The sequence below is a fragment of the Dermacentor andersoni genome, chromosome 4 (genome assembly GCF_023375885.2).
Source record: "Dermacentor andersoni chromosome 4, qqDerAnde1_hic_scaffold, whole genome shotgun sequence".
In the NCBI taxonomy this organism is placed as follows: domain Eukaryota; kingdom Metazoa; phylum Arthropoda; class Arachnida; order Ixodida; family Ixodidae; genus Dermacentor; species Dermacentor andersoni.
Window position 1 is genome coordinate 33,127,947 of NC_092817.1, and position 19,802 is coordinate 33,147,748.

A 19,802-nucleotide genomic window follows, 5' to 3' on the forward strand; every position below is an offset into this window, starting at 1 on the left:
AGGTTAAGGGATGAAGAGCAAGAGAAGAAAGGGAGGGAGGAAGCGCTATCAGCGCGAACACGTTGCGGTTGTCCATCACATCACGCCTACAATCGGTCGTTGAGGCCATTCTTTTTCATGAACGGTTGCCTAAGCATGCAAACTATCATCCCCCTGATCAGTGCTGACGAGATATCCAAGAGGGCACGCTTGCTTCATTTTTCTCACGTTACCCGAGCCAATTGTCCTTGCGGAGGAAAAAAAGAAGAAATGTTGGTTGCGATTATAGAGCGTTATTCGATTACTGGGGAGGTTTATCAATCAGTCGCCATGCCTTTGTTTCGTCACAAAAACCCATCATGCGTGAAGTATACTTAAATCGAGTTCACGCTCCAGAGCGCCGCTACAGCTGGTCATATCTCTGACAGAAACAAATTGAAAGGGGGGAATATGAATAATGGGACTGGACAATACGGCAGGAGTGATTTATTCATCCTGCTTAATGCATAAGGCAGTCGTTACGAAGTCATGACCGGCAGCTTACCACTATCGTTGAAAAGAAAATTACGCAGTGGATTGTAACGGTACTATAACACATGAGGCAGAAAATTTTGAGATAAACTGAGAAGCTTGAGACTGCGCAACTAGCGATGGAATGAAAAATCATAGAAGCAACGTTAAGATACAGGGAGGCAGCGATGTAGGTTAGAGAGCAAATGGGGACAGCCGATATCCTAACTGAAATTAAGAGGAATAAATGAAGTTGGGGTGAGCCATGTAATGCGTAGGGAAAGTGGTTTGTTATACCGGTGTCACACGACCACTTTCGATCATGATCATGTCCGATCCGGATCGAAATCCTCGACCGCGATTGGCTCCGTCGCGCAGCTTGCGCAAAGTAACGTACCAATCGCGACCGCGAAATTTGATCCGGATCGGACTTGATCGCGATCAGAAGTGCGCCGTGTGACACCCGTGTTAGAGCTGCAAAACGGGTGCCAAGGGAAGCGAATCACAGCCGAGAAGGGCAGAGAATGAGATGGAGTTGTGAAATTAGAAAAAATTGCAGGCATAAGGGTGAGGTCAGCGGACACAAGATTGGGATGATTAGAGATCTCTAGGAAAGGCCTTCGTCCTACAGTGGAGATAAGATAGGCTGATATGTTAAGGATGGATAACTTCATAGCTTGTATATACGAAGGAATCCAGGAAGAACGCTTTTGAGACTTTTATTTTTTTTTGTCACTGTCCTGATTTCCTTGCAGAAGCGTCCAGAGCAGAAGACTCCATTAATTTATAACTATAACCCGTCTGCTGGAAGGCGTTCATCCCGAGATGAATTTGCAACGGCATAAATTCACCTCGAGGTGAAAGCGTTCCAGCAGACAGGCTCAGGGTTCGACTGCCGATGCTCGTCGCGCGATTATGCTCATGCTACCACCGTCCTCGAGTCAACTATCACTGTTTATTTGTAACAGCAACGCACGCAAGCTTTCTATCGTCGTCGTCGTCGTCGTCGTCGTCGTCGTCGTCGTCGTCGTCGTCGTCGTCATCATCATCATCATCATCATCATCATCATCATCATCATTATTATTATTATTATTATTATTATTATTATTATTATTATTATTATTATTATTATTATTATTATTATTATTATTATTATTATTATTATTATAGCGTGCCTCGAATGAGTTCGCAGAGCGCCATAACAGCTGAGCCAGCGATGACCGGTAATATTCGCTTGCAACACGAAAGAAGCGATTTGCATTTAAGTGATGTATTAGAGTCATCGAACACGCGCGGCACGAACAGATAATAAGACACGCACTGTGAGGAAGACAGGCGGCGCCAGCCGAGAGGAAGGATCCGCCGGCTCATCACCCAGAATGGAGGGCACCCACCGCCTCGGGGCATTCAGTGCCATCATCGCGGTAATCAGCGGGAGGTATAAAAAGAGAAACGAAATGAAGGAAGAGGCGAGAGCACGACAAACAGACGGAAGAAGGAAACAGTTCAGGTAAACAGGGCACGCCTCGCTTGACGATAGCAAGCAGCCACATAGCAGCAGCACAGCTAGACGCGCCCGCCGGCTCAGTTTTCGGCGCGCCGGTCCAGTTCTTCGGAGCCACGGCGCCCGACGACCTGCTCGCTCCGCCGTCTTATATATGCCGCGCGCAAAGTGTGGAAGACAAATGAACCATTATCCGCGAGGAGAACGGGATCGTGGCGAACTGTTTGCTGCTGCTGTTGTTCGTGCGCACGTGTATATATACGCGCGAGTTGCGTATACACGCGTATAGTACAACTGACGTATAGCCAGCTATGCCGGCTAAGTGCGCGGGAGACTACACACCACCGTCACGCCCATGGAGCTGCTTCGTGTAGATGTTCATCGTACGCACGACACTGACCTTAATAACATTCCGCGAGATTCGGTCTGCCGAGTCCACGCCGCGCGGCTCGCCTTTTTCCTGTTCCTTCTTCAACGACGTCTTATCGAACACTAATTTTCCTGGTCCCTTTGCTGATTGAATTGGCTGCACGTTCAGCAAAACGAAATCAGTGGCAATAAAATAAAAAGGCGGGAGTGAGAGTATAGTGGCAGAGAGATCTGCGTTCACCACGCATGGGTATACGCGTCGTATAATACGTATACGCACGATGCTCGTATTGACTGCATGGTTGACCTAACCCGCCGTGGTTGCTCAGTGGCTGTGGTGTTGGGCTGCCGAGCACGAGGTCGCGGGATCGAATCCCGGCCACGGCGGCCGCATTTCGATGGGGGCGAAATGCGAAAACACCCGTGTACTTAGATTTAGGTGCACGTTAAAGAACCCCAGGTGGTCGAAATTTCCGGAGTCCTTCACTATACGGCGTGCCTCATAATCAGAAAGTGGTTTTGGCACGTAAAACCCCATAATTTAGAACTGACTTTTCTAAAAGTAAATGGGGCGCAGCCCCCGTGATATTGACAAATACTGTGCACAACGATTCCCGCCCAGAATTAACTGAACACGATGGGTACTTGCACGGTGCTCTTCTTTAAGGCGTTGAAGGCATTCCCACTCCGGGTTTTTCAATTGTTTACGTCGTTACGGTTTATTTTAGCAGAGAGACCGCGGAATAAAGGGCCGGCAAAAGGTGTTGTTCACACGTGACTACATATAACGGGAGTATAGAAAGCAAACACTGCCAGTGAACAGACGCTAACACAGGGGACCAAGTTAAGCCAGGTTTGATTACGCCTCTGACGTGGCTTTGCTCGTTAGAGGAGGCGCGTGTATATCCTCCTATACATAGGCGAGTGAAGTGGTGGCGCCAAGATTGCCTCTCCGTCTCGGCCTTTCGTACCTGTGTGCGCGAGTAATGGCCTGTCGCTGCCGCGCTCGACCCCTGACCCCTTGTGGGGCACACATGCACGTGGACCCGACCCCGCGCGACCTTCGCCGGCGACGACAACAGCGGCGGCGGCAACACAGAAACGAAATTGCCGTGCGCGCCTCGCATTAGCGAATCGCTGCTGCGCATGCGTCTTCCGCGCGGGGAAATTACCGGCTATCGCTATCAGTGCAGGTTCCGCCACTTACGCTCGGTGAGGGAAGAATGGTTTCCGGCCACGCAGCGTAACTTCCTTGCCGAGAGGCGGCTGCGCCTTTCAGGCGGTCGTGCACCGTTTCCGCACGCCGCATATATACGTATGCACGCATGAAAACGGCAGAAAATCGCAGTAGGTCTATATGTGAATTCTAATATTGGTTCATTTCTCTGCCCTGTAATATAGAAGTATGTTACGGGGGCACACGCACTGATCTTATACATACTCGAAAAAAAGAAAAGATGAAAGAAAGGAATTCCTTTTGTCCGCGTGCTTGATCGCTCGTATATAAAAAAATAGTGCATGTGTTTCAGAGAGAGAGAGAGAGAGAGATGACAGACGTCACTGAGAATTCCAATCAGCGCCTCCGAAGACACTGCCTTCTCTTATAGTGTGCCGCTGACGGACTCCAGTACTATATAGCGTACCTGTATATATGCCGCACCATTTTTTGTGCTGGAGAGGTTGGCAGCACGATTGGCCGTTGTTCAAACAACAATCGACCGAAATATAAGGCACAAAAGAAAAGAAAAGGGGAGGGGGAGCTGATGTTTAGGTCCGTAATTTGATTACACGGTCGGCAGCGGGCGCAAATGATGGGCGGATAAGGCGGCGAATATCGAAGCCTTCGCGCGTATACAGGACGGCGCCGCGCTGGTGGCACTCGCGACGTTCCCTTTCTTTTCTGTCTTTCTTTTTATCTTTCTTCATCACTTTAATCGCAGATTCCGATCTGGTTCTGCCGGCGCATGCCTTCCAATCAACGACTTTTCCGAGCGACGGCGCATGTGCCGCGGAGGGTTCCTGCATGTTGATAAAATGCTAGCGGGACTGGCGTCTTGCGCGTGGCTGCGACAACGCCCCGCCCCCCCCCCCCCCCCCCTCCATCTAAACACACGCACCTTCTCCTCCTCACGATGGCAACAATGCCGGCAACGATCGTTCGCCGTCGCCCGCGCTACTAATTAGTGAGCTACAGCGAGCCCAATTGTCCAAGCACTAAATAGCGGCGAGGGACAGAAAGGGGAGGGGGGTGAGAGGAAAGGTGATGGAGAAGTGCAGCGAAGTATGCACCCGTGGAGACAAAGTTCTTGCCCTATGAACGTCGCCCGTGCACTTGTGGAGGCCGGTGCTTGCGCGGCGATCTCCTGCTTCTCGTATATATACATACTTTCAGACTCTGCCAGCGCTTCGTATACGGGGCATCGTAACTCTTCATCGGTTTGTTGCGAGCCTTCATTGTTTCCTCTTTGTCTCGGGGACCGGCTTGCGCAGGAACGAGGTGGCCCGATGAAATATGATCTGCGGCCCCAGCCTTCTTTGTACGGCCCTGCAGCGAAGGTAGTTTAGTCAGGTGACGTAGTAAAGTATACATTTATATACGTGTCGTGTTTCGAAAGGAATGTTTCGCGTCTGCGTTGTGAATGGTCGTAGAGTAATGTGTTGTGGTTTCCGCTTTTTTCTTACGTTTTGTTTTCATTGTTGGCTTGAGGAGGGCATGCTTCGGTGTATCGCGCATTTTTGCCGTTCGCGCTCGATGCTGAGAGCGAAGTTAGGACGGTGTGTTCAAGATACAGGCGGCGGACTCCGATCACATGGCCAACCTAATTTTCGTTTTAAACAGCCTAAATCACAAAGACGGAAGGGCTACTGGGCTGGTGTGGATACTTGAGCTAACAATGGGTGAACAAGGAATGCCCCAGCTCTGGAGTTAACCTTTATAGACAACTCCTCTTGTCGAAGCATTGGCTTCTGGGTGGGCCTACCGCTGTTCAAGTGAATGCCCAAAAGCTTGTATGCAGCAATTGCCTTCGAAAAAAAAAGTAAAAGAAAAGAAAGCAGCAAGTTGCCAGGGCAAGCTGCGCATTATCGTGTGCGCGTTGTGAGCACGTAAATTTTAGGTCTTCCTTGCCTTTTCTTTTTATTCGTTTATTTTTAGCCTTTAGGACTTTCTATTAAGCCGTAAATTCTACACTGTAATTAAATATCCTCTAATATTTTCATTCCTATAACAAAAGGTGCTGAAAGATAGCGCAGCAGTGGGAAACCAGTGGCCCGATGGGCAGATCTGTTTTTTGCTCGCAAGTGCTGTTTGCAATTGGTCACTTGGCTTCGCCAGTGGGATGTCTAACATCGCAGTTGCCTAACATGTTTCCTTGCGTACAGTTCTGTAGTGCTAGAAGAGAAAAGGGCGAAGCACTAGCACCAGTGCTGCTTCATCAACATGCGTCGAAGCACAACGTGAAAGCACACTGCTCTGATATTTTCTGTGAAAGCAAGGAAAATAAAGGGAAGGATTAGGAAGGCACGGTTCTCTTATAGGTTATGCCGTTGCTTCGCGGTTTGGGGCAAAACTGCTCACTGTGTTCTGTCTTTATTTTTTTCTTTCGTTGATGTCTGACCGTCAACAATGTGCGACCTGTGCCTGTCTCTCTTCGGCGAACGCAACGCGCCAGAATGACTTTTATCCCGTCTGCCTACCTTCAGAGGTCAATAGTGCAGGACTCGGGCAATGCCGGAACTCTCTCGACCCGCTTGTTGTACTTAAACTGACCGGGAAGCGGTCTGTGCCCCGTGCGCGACCTCTAGCTAACCCGCGCAGTCGCTCGGTAAATGACGTGTCCATACGCGAGGTCACGCCCCCTCCCTCGCGTGTGAACCCGCAGAATCCTGCCGGTGACGTCAGAAAGCCACCCAGGTATTTCGACGAAACCAATCCGAGCGTCCCTTCGCCGGCATGCCTATGTATATCTGGGGGCGTGGTCCTATTGGGCATCTCTTTTCTCGGAAAGCGTCGCGCGTTCCTACCGACATCCCCTCCACAGAGCAATGCCGACGCGTAAAAATAAGAAAGGCGAAATAAAACTTAAAGTTGCGGAAAGGAAGCGCGTCGGAGGGTACAGCACACAAACTGCCCACCCGCGCCCTTTGGGAAAAACGGTATCTTCTCGCGACGACGGCGGCGCGGCAACAGGTATCCACAACGCCGTCCCATCACCCTCGCTCGCTGCCACACGTGAAGCTTTCGGCGCCGGTACATAATGGCCGAGCCCTGTGCACCTGCAGCGGCGGGCGACGCGGACTTTTCGGCCGGAGCGTCGCTTCCTTCGTTAGGCCATCATCGTTCCGTGGGCGTGTGGCCTAATGGTGAGCCCCACTGGCTGCACCCTCTCTCTCTCTCCCTCCTTTCTGGGAAGAGGAAGGAAGTGCCGACCTCTGACCCGGAGGGTTCCGGCCGTGTTATTTGGCGCGAAGACCAGCAGACCCCTCCCGCACGCACACAGAGCGGTGAAACGACGAAGCCGCGTGAAAGTCCGTCTTCTCTCTTCTGTCGGAAAATATCCCCCCCCCCCCCTGTGGCGCTGAAAAAAAAAAGTATAAAAAAAAACGCCAAAGAAAACCAGTCAACTTCCCTGTACAGGGGACCGAACACGCCAGACAACGATCTTGGCGCTCCGCAGGGTTCCATATAGCGCGCGGCGCTCGGCGCCTCTTTCGTGTTTCCGTGGCCATGTCAATAGAAATGAGGATACGGCCGCCGACATGCCTGTTACCGTGGTTTTGGGGGAAACGGGCCCTGCAGACAAATGACGGCGTAGCCTGTGAACTGTAGGCATGTGTCTCGGACTCTCTGACGAGGCGAGTGTGTTACAAGCGTGGCTGGGCGGCCCATCGCAAATCGGCAAAAAACACGTGCGCAGATGGACCCTTCTTGTGTTGGCAAAACATCCCTGCGAGAGCGTTTCCTCATTGTTCGGTGTTCGGTTGCCTGCAGCTGATGATGGCGGTGACCTTGATGACGAGGCGTTCGTGGCGGCGACGGCCAATTATGGATAGTACTTGCGTAAGAGAAGTTTTGCGAATGCCGGCCTTGGTAGCAAGCGGCGTATACATACGATGCAAGGCAGTGTTGCAAAAATCAAATGAAATTAGTTCACATCAGTGGAATATATCCTGCACGCGCGATCATTCGCGTGTGGAACTTGGGCGAAGAACAAAATTGAGGTGAGGGCACCACGTAAAAAAATAAAAGGGAAGAAAGAGCGATTACACAAGTTTTTGAAAAGCGATGTGCCGCATACTTGTCTGGCTGTCTGTGACTAAATTGGGTCCATTTTTCTTGACTCGTGATGACCCCAGCGTGACGGTTAACCCATATTCAACGGTAATCGCGCATGGGTAAATGGAGGAATGCAATGTGTGTGTCCTGCTTTTCCGTGTGCTTCATCTAAGCGCTGGTCTCCCGAAAACACAAGTGCTGATGTTCGTCACTGCATCTGCTCAAGCATGCGGTTGTGTAAAAGAAATGGTATTTCGATGGACAAACCTCGCAGGCTAACACGAGCAGGTATGTTATGCATTAGTGCAGCCCAAGCAATACTGCAGTCAGCGCGGGTACAGTACCATACTGGTAATCGCCCTGCTCTTTTGCATGAGACGGAAAGCGATCCACCATGCTGCCAGCAATGTGCAGCGGTTGCTAGAGAGAGAGAGAGAGAGAGAGACAGAGACTAAACTTTATAGAAAAGAGCGGTCGGTAGGATGCAACGCTGATTCCTATGACTGATTTTTCAGTCTACCTCTGTGACATTCGACGGCAAGCTGCAGATGGCGTCAGCTCAATCAGGAGCGCTATCACGTAAGTACGCTTGTCTCCCCCGAGACGTCCGTCCATCCAATTCGGAGCACGGTCCGCTGAGTCCCGAGAGCACGCTCCATATATAGCTTCCACCGCGGCGTTCACACATTGCGTTCGTCGAGACCCAGCGTTGAGAGGTGTACACCATTGTGCACGTGTCCCCGCTATCGCGACGCTTGCAAGAGCACCGCGGCGCTGGACACGGCCTCCATTCTGAAGGACCGCCCCAAGGAAGTCGTGAAGTGTCCACGTCCGTTTTCCTCCTCTTTTCTTTCGCGTTCTCATCTTTTTGGGGCCAGTCATACGCTCATTTCACGGATGTCGTTTTACCTCGAGCCCTGTTCTTGTTCTCGATCCAGCACCGCCACCTCGGGCAGTGCTTCGGTTCGAGACGGTCCCCCTCCCCTTTATCGTGCGACGACGGAAGATTGCTCAGCGCGAAGACGGACACCGCCCCTCCCTCCCACATTTCGATTGAGCGCACTCTGGTGCGCGCCACGCCCCCGGCCGCACTGCGCGCTGGCCTTTCAGGATGCGCACGCGCGCACCGCTTCGTGGGAAAAGGAGACCATTGTTCACCCGGCTCGACGCCACCCACATTACACCACTCGGGCCTCACCTTTCCTTCCTTCTTTCTTTCTCTTCGCCGCGCACTGTGCCACTTCAAGCACGGAATGCTTGCGTGCGCCGCCTTGTCTGCTTTCTTGCCGTTCAGACCAACGTTGTTCAGACCAACATTACGTTCCAGACCGTGTGCGTGTGTGTGTGCACGCGTAGCGTAATGCCAGCCGGAATGACGATCGCGCAGTCTCGTAAATTGCTCTCTTGCTCGCGCGACGGGGAAAAAGAAAGAGAGGAAAGAAAGGAAAAAAAAAACGAACGGCAGGAGCACGGGTCCCCAAGTAGGAGGGGGAGGGCCAAATAACTGTGCGCGATGAAATAGAGGCGCATGTAGACTGTAGTCCAGTTTCTGGTAGTTTTTACCAGGCGAACCCACAGATTCCCACGTTCCAGTCTCGTCCTCCGCAAGGCACGGTGACTTCAAATGGTGACACGTCTCGAAGAAATGGAGGAAAGAGAATAAGAATAGCGGTGTGGGCGAGTTTGTTTAAGTTCACGGTGTAATTTCTGCAGCGTGAAGCACTGAAGTGCGGAAAGAAAGGCAAAAAGAACGAAGGAATAGCAACGCTCGTGTTCGTCCCTCTCTATAGCTATTCCTTCGTTCTTTTTACCGTTCTTTCCGCACTTCAATGCTTCGCGCTGCAGAAATTATGACTTGGAGGAAAGAGAGACGGTCCATTAAGCCGAGCGAGATCCAATTTCGGGCTGTGCGTAATGATTGGATAGGCTGTGCTTTGACGATGACAAGCGGATCGTTGACGCTGCCTAGATATGGGAACTACCGGAGGATTAGCGAAGGTAACTGATCGGTTAATGCACGGTGCCGAGTGTACCTTAAAACACAATCGTTCTTTATATGTCAAATAAAATGATGTTGTCCTCAAATACGATTATCTTCAAGATTCAAATATATAAATTTACCATAATCGCGAAATTCAAGAATTATCCATTTTTCGTTAATTAGGTATTTGCCGACTCTACATGCTCGAAAAAAGAAATGTCCGGCAAAGCATGTAAACCACCCGTGTATACAAGCAGCATTTACGTAGCTAGCATATGCTCTTTATCAAAAATACCAGTTTAACTTCTAGTACCCAGCAATAGCATACGCTGCAGCGCTTCGCGTAAAATGGAGCTCCAGCCTTTACGCATGCGCTTGTTTGAACTGTCGCGATCCCGTCTCATTTATCCATGTCGGTATACGCGTATACGTGCTCGAAATGTGTGAGGGCATCGGATGCTCAATTTAACGGCCCAGCCGGCGCCCAGCGCGAACATATGCGCGCTCCATGCACTACCTCGTTGTGCTCAATTCCGTCGCGCGTAATTGTTTTTCGCAGGAGCGCACCTTGGTTAGGCGACTGATCTTTCGGCTATACTGAACCTGCGTGAGAACGCGGACGGACGCCAGCTGCAGGTGTACGGAATATATACGCGCAAATACCTTAGCGCTTGTGGGGAGTGCACGAAATCGCGACATGTACAGCATTTGACGAAAGAAACGAAGCCACTGTACGCGTGACCACAGCTGAATATATGACGCGGCAGGTCCGCCCGCTGTTGCAGCAGCGTTGCTCGAACGCTCTTGAGAGGGAGGCGGACTCGCATGCTTACATTGCAAGCGCAGCCAGGACTCGGCAACAATCACGATATCAGTGGCATTGTTTCGTATGACATAATTTGTTTATGTTGTGGCTTGGTAGTTAAAATGCTGCTCAGCTAACGAGGTTCTACTTTCAGGCGTGTGTGACATAACTTGATAAAATCATTGGCCGGTGTTCGCGGGCACCCGCCACGTGTGAACAAAGAGAACCTTTGTGAATACGAGCCATCAAGATGCATGCGCCCCCAACACGCACGCACACTTCCGCACGACAGCAGCGCAGGGAGGAAGAGGTCATTTAACATGATACGCAACGAGGCCACGACCGCGCCTTTGGCTGGGAAGGTCCGACACTCTGCAACGGTGCGCGCAGAGTCGTATGTATACGTACCACGCGCACGCGGAGACCGTGAAAGTGGCGTTGTGACGCGGTTCTCACGCTCAACGAGTCTGCTGCCATCTAAGAGCCACTCCGAAGACCGCGATGTGTTGGTGCATTCTCCGCTCGGGGTCGCAAGGTGAAGCAGGTGCGGGCGACCGCCGCCTCGGCCGCGCGCACCTGACGCACGCACCTTGCGCTCCGCATATCCCTCCCTGCAAGCACCGCTGTGGGGGTGGGGCGTGCGTTCCACGTTTCCTTTTCATTTAGTTCTTTTTCTTATCCTTTGCACCTAATCGAGTGTGTGCTTCCTTTAGAGGGAGGAACGGAAGTAGGAAGGTCGCTTAAAGCATTAACGTCTTGAAAGAAACTTGGTCACGATGGCGATGTTGTCGTGGCCGGACATAGAGGGAGGGACAACTGGGAAATGACGGTCAGCGCGCGCCGGGTCGCTCTGTATGCGCATCGCTCAATGCTGTATTGAAGTTCGTCCCCTGTAGATACGACGACGCGCCGGTAGAGGTGTTATCCGTGAAAAAGACAGGAACGCTGCGTTTTGAGTTCCTTTACCCCCTTTCTGTTAAAGGAGCCCTACAACTCTTTTACAGGGAAGTTGTTTATGCGGACCTTGTGCCGTCGTTGTCGGACTTCGCTAAAAAGGGGCCACGTGGCCTAGCGGGAGAGGAAAAAAAAAGAGCTCAACAGGGGGAAAGGGGTTGGAACTCCTTTCCCCTGTGAGAATGCTATCTTAAACGCGAATCTTATACGGTTGTCACACAATGCATTTTCGATGAAGGGGCCAGATCGGCATCGAATTTATCGACGATTGATTCCACCCTGCCGCGAAAGAAACAAATGTTATGCTGGCGATTTGCGGCCAACGGACCTTCCCAGCGATTGAAACGCAATACTAAGAGCGCGTGACTGCCGGCACTTGTTGCGCCAGCAAGAAGTGCCTGCAGCCACGACAATCGTCAGACCAATCTAACCAGTCGTCAAAACGATTGCAGCGCCCACATCTCCAGTGGTGGTCCTTGCGCCCAACATACGGAGCTTTGGATTAGTGGTTGCGCACATTTCATCCCAGCTACCATTAAGGGAAGATCACGAGTAGTGCCTACTCACGAGGAAGAAGTTGCCTACCGCGAGAGTCAGCGAGAGTTGACTCGTGAACGGGCTCGTCATCGTAGGGCCGATCCCGAGCTGCGCGCCAGAGATGCCGAGTTTAAACGGCGGCGCCGGGAGACCGATCCCGAAGTGCGCGCCCGACACGCGGAAACAGATTTCGTCTATGTTGTAACACTCGATGTAACAATAACACAGCTTCACTGTTGGACCATCTTAACGGACTGGAAGGACGGTGATTTTTTTTTTTTTTCGCAGTCTGTAAACAATTACACCATAAACACGCACGATAAATTCCGCTGCATGCAGCAGGCATCCCACACTCTCACATACTCTCTATACACTCTAAAAAATGTTTACGTCCTTTCGGGTGTATATCTGCCCCACAACAATAATCGTCATCTGCCTTGCTTGCGTTTCCTTTCTTGAAAACGCCGCGCCCGCTACTTTTCTGTCGGCAATGCTATGCCATGCTGATAACGCGCATTCCGTTCGCTACTGGGAAGCGACCATCACTGTCGCTGAAATCGCCGCTGTCTAGTTCGGAAGATCTGTAAAAGCTCTCTGTGTCGTCAGGAGACATCGTAAGCTTCGCTTCTTTGGCGTTAGCGCCACGTGTACTGCGCGTTTACATTATGGTAGTGTATGATCTGACGTCATCGACTCATCGTGGCGCCACACGAAGCTGCTACCCGTTTCGGTATCTCTTTTATTGGTTATTTAAAATTACTGATGAATTTATAAGCAAATTGAACCAGCCTATACCGGTGGCAGGACTGTCAATGTCATTTGAAGATGACAATATCCTAATATGGTTAAAAAAACGCCGAAGTTGCCCTTTAAGGGCCCCGTGTCGCAGAAAATCCGGCGTCGGAGTCGGCGGAGTTGTCCGTGAGCGAAAAATGCCGTATATATATTTAGGTATATGTATATGCCACGCCTTGCTATATGACATGCGGTATATGCCGGTTATGTTTCAACACCATTCTGTCATTAAAGTTGCTCATACCTTGTCTTATATTCTTGGCAATGTTATTCCTCAGAATTTAGAGAATGACAGCTCACAAACAAATGTCATGAAACAAAACACCGACAGCGCATGTTTTTTTATGTTAAATCCTCTCAGACTTAAATATTAAAAGTGCGAAATAATAACAGAAACCTGAAAATGATGCAACTTTATTGGCGCGGTTGTGCACTACCTCCGGGATCGGCTCACGCGAGAGGCCGCGTTTCTACCAGAAAGCTCGCCTTCATGCATAGCGTTCGCCGCCAGCGTTTCCAGGTAAACATTACGGTTACATAAGCTGCAGTTTCCGGGAAGCGTGAGAAGCAGTCAGGGATCGTCAGAGTTTATGTTATGGCCACGGCGACAGACGGTTTATGATTAACGCTGTCGATCATTTTCGGCAAATGCGTTTATGCAAACATCGCCGATTGAGACGCCCCGACATATGTGACTCGCTGTTCTCCGGTACTTTGCGAACGTGCCCGTGCCATAATAACGCCTGAATAACGGTTCTTATACATTCTTACTTTTGTGCGCAGCTACCGTTTGCGTCGGTGGGCACGCTCAACGGCGTACACCTGTTCTCGCATCTGAGGGGCGCTTCCCTGCACAGCACCACCACCAAAGGAGCCAAGGCCGTCTGGAGGAGCTACCACGACAGGTGAGCGAAGATGACCTACTCTTACCTGTGTCCGATCACGCGGTTGCGAAGCAGTTTTAACCAAAACTTTTTTTTTCTGCATAAGCAGTGATAACCGCGAGGGCAAGTCTTGCTAGAGTTCGTTTTATTTCGTATGTAGAAAAGAGAACCCGATCTGTTATTTGAGCTAATTTTCTCCATAGCCTTTCTCCATAGAACTTAACTTGCTAGTTGAATTACTAGCATGCGACGTGTTGTGTTCACCATTCTGCTTTGGAAAAACGAATCAGTGGGACTATAATGGCTTGTCCGACGAAAAACAGCACATTTTATGGTTCTTTGTAACGAAAAAAAAAAAAAGCGCCGAGCGCTTACTTACGCCGTGACGTGCGTTTGTTGTCCTGTCAATCATACCTGAACCTTGAATAGTACCGAGTAAGAGGTTGCGCGCAGTTATTATGCGCATGCTCTGTTGGCTGCATCGTGAGGCCTTCCTGCCGATATGAAGCCCGCTTGCTCTGGTACGCAGCGTGGTGTTACTTGTGGTGACCAACAACGACAACTCGAGCGACGAGCATCTGAACCGGCTGTTGGACAACGTGTTCGCTGCCATGGTGATGGCCGTGGGGCTAGAGACCCTGCAGACCATACACAACGTCGACAGGCTCAAGCGGGAACTCAGGGTCAGTCATGTGCTTCATGCTTCGTCACACTTTCATCACTTGCGTGTTAGCATTTAGAACAAAACACCGTCAGACGATGGGCACAAACATCTAGGCAGATTTTCTTTCTCTCTACGCTTTGTTCTAAAGACGAATGTTCTACAAGGCCGGGATAATGTAACGATTCTTATATATATTCCAATGTCATTTCTTATTGCGCTTCGTTTGTGGTCAGAGCGGCGCTCTCCCCGCGTTATCAAGGAATTAACCGACTGTAAACGGTGGATGATAAGGGTGGCACAGAATCGAGCGGAAGAAATCGCTACCTTATACCTGCCATGAATTCAGTTTTTTTGCCCGTCCCCACTTGTTCGCGAGCCTCACGGAATCGAAAAAAGGGAGTAATGGCACGTTACGGAGGTGCTATTCTGGAAGTTGTCGAATTCCGCCATGTTGGATTCTTGAACCAATCACAAGGGGCGTAGCTCGCCGGTGAGCCAATCAGAGCTGACAAGATGGCGAAATCGACAATGTGCACGTGGACTTTTACAGTGTCTAGAATAGTGTTCGCGGTTCGCTGACAAAGGATACAAGATTACACTATGTTAAGCAAGCGGTCAATAAATGACGCATGTGAAGACCATACAAGCACTCGCGAATTTCCGTCGTTTCATTATGTGCGCATATACCGAACGTAACGATCACCTTCGGTCTACAATGAAGATGCACAGTGATCCCCTTCGGTCTCAGTCACGAAGCACTGGGAACTCCTCAGTAACCTTGCTTGCAAAAGAGCCAGGCGGGTAGCCAGGATTTTCTTTTCGGGGTGGGGCTAAGGTTGCATTTAGAAGGGGGGGGGGGGGAGCGGACTAAGGTCCCATTATTCCCAGTTTCCCATGCTTGATGCATAATAATACAACTATTACCTTGAGCACGTCCTTGGTCTGCCTGAAAGTGTGTACCATCCTTGTCTGGGGCGGGCGTTCTAAGGATATGTGCCTTTGTTGACAGGCGACGTGCCAGGCATAAAAGGGAGCGGGACGCCGACCAGAAAATCTTCAAAAGGGGGGGGAGGACTAGTGGGGCTGAGGCCCGGTAGCCCTCTCCTCCCTGGCTACGCCACTGAAAAGAGCTAGACAAGTCGGCCCAAGAGCTGTCTCATAATTTGAAAAAAAATCTTGGAATTTGCAGAACCCGGGACATTCACTGAATCTAGGTATGCTTGTAAACAAAAGGCATCTTGCGACAGCGGCATGAACTTTGGCATGTTCAAGCCACCGTGTAAAGTACTCGATACAACAGCGCATTTTCTTTTCGGAATGAGCATCAAGTGAGAGCGAATGGGAATATTGAGGTTTTTTGCTTGCTTTGACTCCACCGTCCAGGTTTGTTATCCCGTGGTGGATCATCTATTGTGCCAACTGGATCAAGATGCCTGCACACTCGGCGACCTTACGGGCGTCACCGACTTCATCCTATGTACAGAAAGCCAGGCGCTTCAGGTATGTTGCAAATCTCGCTTTGTTACTTTACATAACGATCAGAGCTTACAGTTACAATATTTAGCAAAGGATAAAGAATTTCAGTTGTGCATGCTGTTAAAGAAAATGAAAGATGTGCGCTAAGAAAAAAAAGAAACAATGAAGTTGCTTTATTATCAAGAACATTTCTCCATTTCCCCCTCTCTTTCTGTTATTTCTCTCTCTTTTTTTTTTTTTTTCTTTTTCTAAGCATGAAACTGCGGAGTGCTTCTCCGGCGTCGACAGTGCTGGCGCGAATTAGCCTATAGCTTTCTTCGGTTGCCGTTCGCCGCACGATATCTTGACCTTTGCCACGAGGTATATGATCTCATTTGCAGTATTCTTATGCAGCCGTTAAAGTAAGGCGTTTCTGCATTTTAGCTGCCTCTTCTATGCCGCACTTTTCTTTCTTTTTGTCCCACAAGTCATCTGTGACAGATCGCGGCATTCATAATCGCGGCGCGACGGCGATTATCCTTACACTGTCGAAAGCGAGTGTCGGCAGTTTTGTTTGAGAGCCGGCGGGGTGTCCGATTGCGCAGCACTACCTGGACACGTTCGTGGAGGAAGTGGACAGCCTGTACGGCTGCCTGCTGGTGCGGGGAAAGGTGGCCGTGGCCACCAAGCAGTGGATGCGCCTCACCCGCGAGGAGACCACGCTGCTGGCTATCGCCGCCCGCGCGGGAACGCGCTGCATTTCTCGCGAGACGCCCGTCTACCTGCCCACCAGCTGCCCACTGGTGAGTAAGCGCGGCTGGCCGGCAAGTGCAGGACAATACTATAACTTGGAGGAAGATTGGCCGCTTTAGTTTCGCCGAAACGGATACGTTGAAAACCTCATGCAATAATCTAATTCGTCGGGATGCGCGCAGGAAGAGCGCCTGTGCGCGTCGGCCTCGTCCATTCCTCGCTCACCTTTTACAGGTCACACCCTACATGGATGAAATTAAGGTTACAGCCTGTTAGGACAACGAGTAGTGTTTTCCGTGGCGAAGGCAGTTGGTTGCGCTGAGGGAGCATTGTGCGTGAAAACCCAAGGGGAGAGGTATCCATAATGGCGTCCGGGAATCGTTGCAGTAGTTAGCGGAGCACACAAGCATCGCGGCAGAAGGGCCCGTTAATGCGTACGATGGCTCGGCATAGCGTAGACACGCAGGCATGATGATAGAGGCGCTGCGTTGTATATCGCGCCATTGCTACCGCCAGCGTTCCGAACAAGTGCGATCTGCAGGTCGCGCGTGCGGAAATGTCGCCTGGCGGTATACTATATATAGTGGTCCGCACGATCGGCATCTTCGCCTGCCATTGGCATCGCTCGTAATGTCTAACCTCGGTTTCTTATTACAGCGAAGCTGTATATGGCTAGGGTTCCGTGAATTTTCGTTCTTCGGGAACAAAACCTAACATCATCAGTGGCTCATACCCCCGTAAGCATTCATGCTCTCGTAAGCAAGCAAAAAATGCAATGGCTCATAGCCCCGTCAGGCAGTGGCTACAAGCACTCAGCATAGTGAAGCGAACAGTGCTTAAATTCTTTCTGATCACGCATACAACATACAGAACAGAATGTCGAAAACTGTCATCATCAATGGCTCATACTCCCATGAGCAAAGGCTCATAGCCCTGTAAGCAAGCAAAAAATGCGATGCTTCATAGTCCCGTAAGGTTCATGGCTACTCACCTTGCGTGAATTAGCTGCGATCACACTACCCCTGTTGTCGTTGTCGGTGATTTCGATGTGGATGTGTCGGTATACTGAAAAGGGAGCGGTAGCGGTTTACGCGTTCCGTGTTGCAGACATATCCCTTGTAATGCGACACCGATCCGGCCCACCGACCAGCGGCGCACGTGCATCGATTTGACATTATCAAAGAATGTACTTGCAGTTGCGAGTGAAATAATGACTACTGATCAAGACAATAAATGAGTGTGCGTACCTTTCGTCATGATGAGCACCCATCTAGACTACAAACGAGTTTGTACCTTTGTTCAAAATTATGTGTCACCTCCGTGTTGTGTGCTAAACAGCAGCTCTGGTCAACCACCTTCACAGAGTGGAATGGCTCATGATTTTCTGCTTCTCACCGCAGGTCAGCAACCGCCTGGTTACACTGCAGTTGACGCAGGGTGTTGAACTGTGCCTTCTCTGCGGACCAGCACCATCTTTACCAGTTCTCGAGGAAGAGGTACAAAGCACTGCACCTTTTGAGACTTTTACGTACTCTACACCTGGCCGCTTTAGTTTCGGTGAAAGGGATATGTTGAAAATGTATTTGATCATATTCATCATGAAAAGATGTTGATCGTATTCATCGAAATGCATGCAGGAAAATCGCGTTCTGACCTTTTTGTTCATGCTGTAATATTTGGGTCTATAAAAACTTTTTTTTTTTTGTCATTGCAGGTGTGCAGGTTCTGGAACGAAGCTTTCGACTTGCTCAAATCGGCTTCTAGTGTGCATCCTAGAAATTTCCCGCTTTGCTCGACGTCCGATAAGAAGACAGTGACGTTGCCTCCACTGGACAAAAACATTCTGGGGTAAGCACCCTGGACTACATTTATCATGCAAACGTGCCCCCTTCAGTCTTGTATATATATATATATATATATATATATATATATATATATATATATATATATATATATATATATATATATACATATAGATTTATTTATTTATTTATTCCTCGCATAAGATATGCTGTTACGTTGCTAATGGTTTCACGACTCCCAAATGATGCGTAATGTTACTTCGCTCTTGCGATGCACCATCCTCGTGAAACGGGCGTATGTGCCATTCCGAAGTTCACGGATAGTTATTTGGAAAAAGAAAGGTCACAGTTAATATTATGAAGGGAAGGGAAATTAATTAATATAAGGCCGGTAATACCGGCAGCATAGGCTGCAGGGGCTCGGAGAGCAGGTGTTACATCTACAGGTATTCCCCAGCTACAGCTTTCAAGTTCATCAATGCCATGTAGTACGCTGTCTTTAATATGGAATGCGAGTCTATAATTACACTGACACTACAAAGAGAACAAAAGTATGATTTCACTTGTATTAGGAAATTACCTTTCTAGAATACCAAAAACGTCCCCTGTTACATCGCGAAAAAAGGCTTGGCAAGCCAGAAAAGGCGCGAGGAGGAAAGACATGTGGCGCCGCCGCCTTGAAGTTCCCGCACCAGCTTACTGCAACGTCATGAATTATGATGGCATCTGCTGGATCCTAGTTAATTGTTCATTAGTAAGAAGTTGACTACATTATGTTCTAAAGTAGCCTCAGATTGACCGTGGCAGGCTTCGGAAACATTTACCGAACGCAAAAAAAAGAAGGAAAAAACACTTTGAAATTCATGACATCATACTGACGTACCAGGTTGAATTTCTGGCGCGAAATTCAAGAAATGGATTTCGGACCTTCATATTAATAATCAGTTTATCACAAAACTAACGAAAATTTCGAAGTCTCCTTTTAATGCTTATCTGATCAAACTAATTTAGTGTTTCTCTTTAGTGCCCCTTTAAGAAAGCTTTTGCCACGTCTACGCCACATCAGCATGTGCTGTACTTACTCTAGAGCACGAGCTGCGGCTAGCCGAGCTTTATAGATAGAGGTACAAGCACGTGTCCACTCTTTGTTAAAAGTAGAGAGGCCACTCGTATAAGGGAATAATGACCGATTAAATCCGATATATCACGTGACGAAAGCGTCACATATCGAACCCGGGGAAGAAAGTGGACTGCAGCCTGCTCCCGCAGTACTCGGCGGTTATACCCCTTCCCCTTCTTTTTAAAGCAAAATGCTTTCTTTGGCTCTTTCCTTCCGTTTTCGTAGTCGGTGGTTGGTGATCGGACTTTCACCGCCTACAAAGGATGCACTTTTTCTCGTGCAACCGAGTTGCAAGGCGCGCTCATCGCGGGATGCCAATAGTAAATTTATCGGAGAGAGACTGTGATGTGAAGAGGAAGAGGCGCTATTTTCTGCAGCCCTTTAGAGAGCACGACTCAGTGTTAAAAAGCCTTC

At 49.6% G+C, this 19,802-nt stretch overlaps 1 protein-coding gene across 1 annotated transcript in view; it reads left to right on the top strand.

Annotated features, from left to right (window-relative positions):
• Positions 1 to 19,802, top strand: part of fy (fuzzy planar cell polarity protein-like protein) — a 41,027-nt gene that overhangs the window by 13,696 nt on the left and 7,529 nt on the right. Inside the window, exons 2-7 of the mRNA XM_050183945.2 lie at positions 13,494 to 13,615; positions 14,124 to 14,277; positions 15,642 to 15,758; positions 16,319 to 16,516; positions 17,867 to 17,962; positions 18,181 to 18,314. Coding sequence (XP_050039902.1) covers positions 13,494 to 13,615; positions 14,124 to 14,277; positions 15,642 to 15,758; positions 16,319 to 16,516; positions 17,867 to 17,962; positions 18,181 to 18,314 — 821 coding nt within the window. The remainder of the gene's footprint in view (positions 1 to 13,493; positions 13,616 to 14,123; positions 14,278 to 15,641; positions 15,759 to 16,318; positions 16,517 to 17,866; positions 17,963 to 18,180; positions 18,315 to 19,802) is intronic.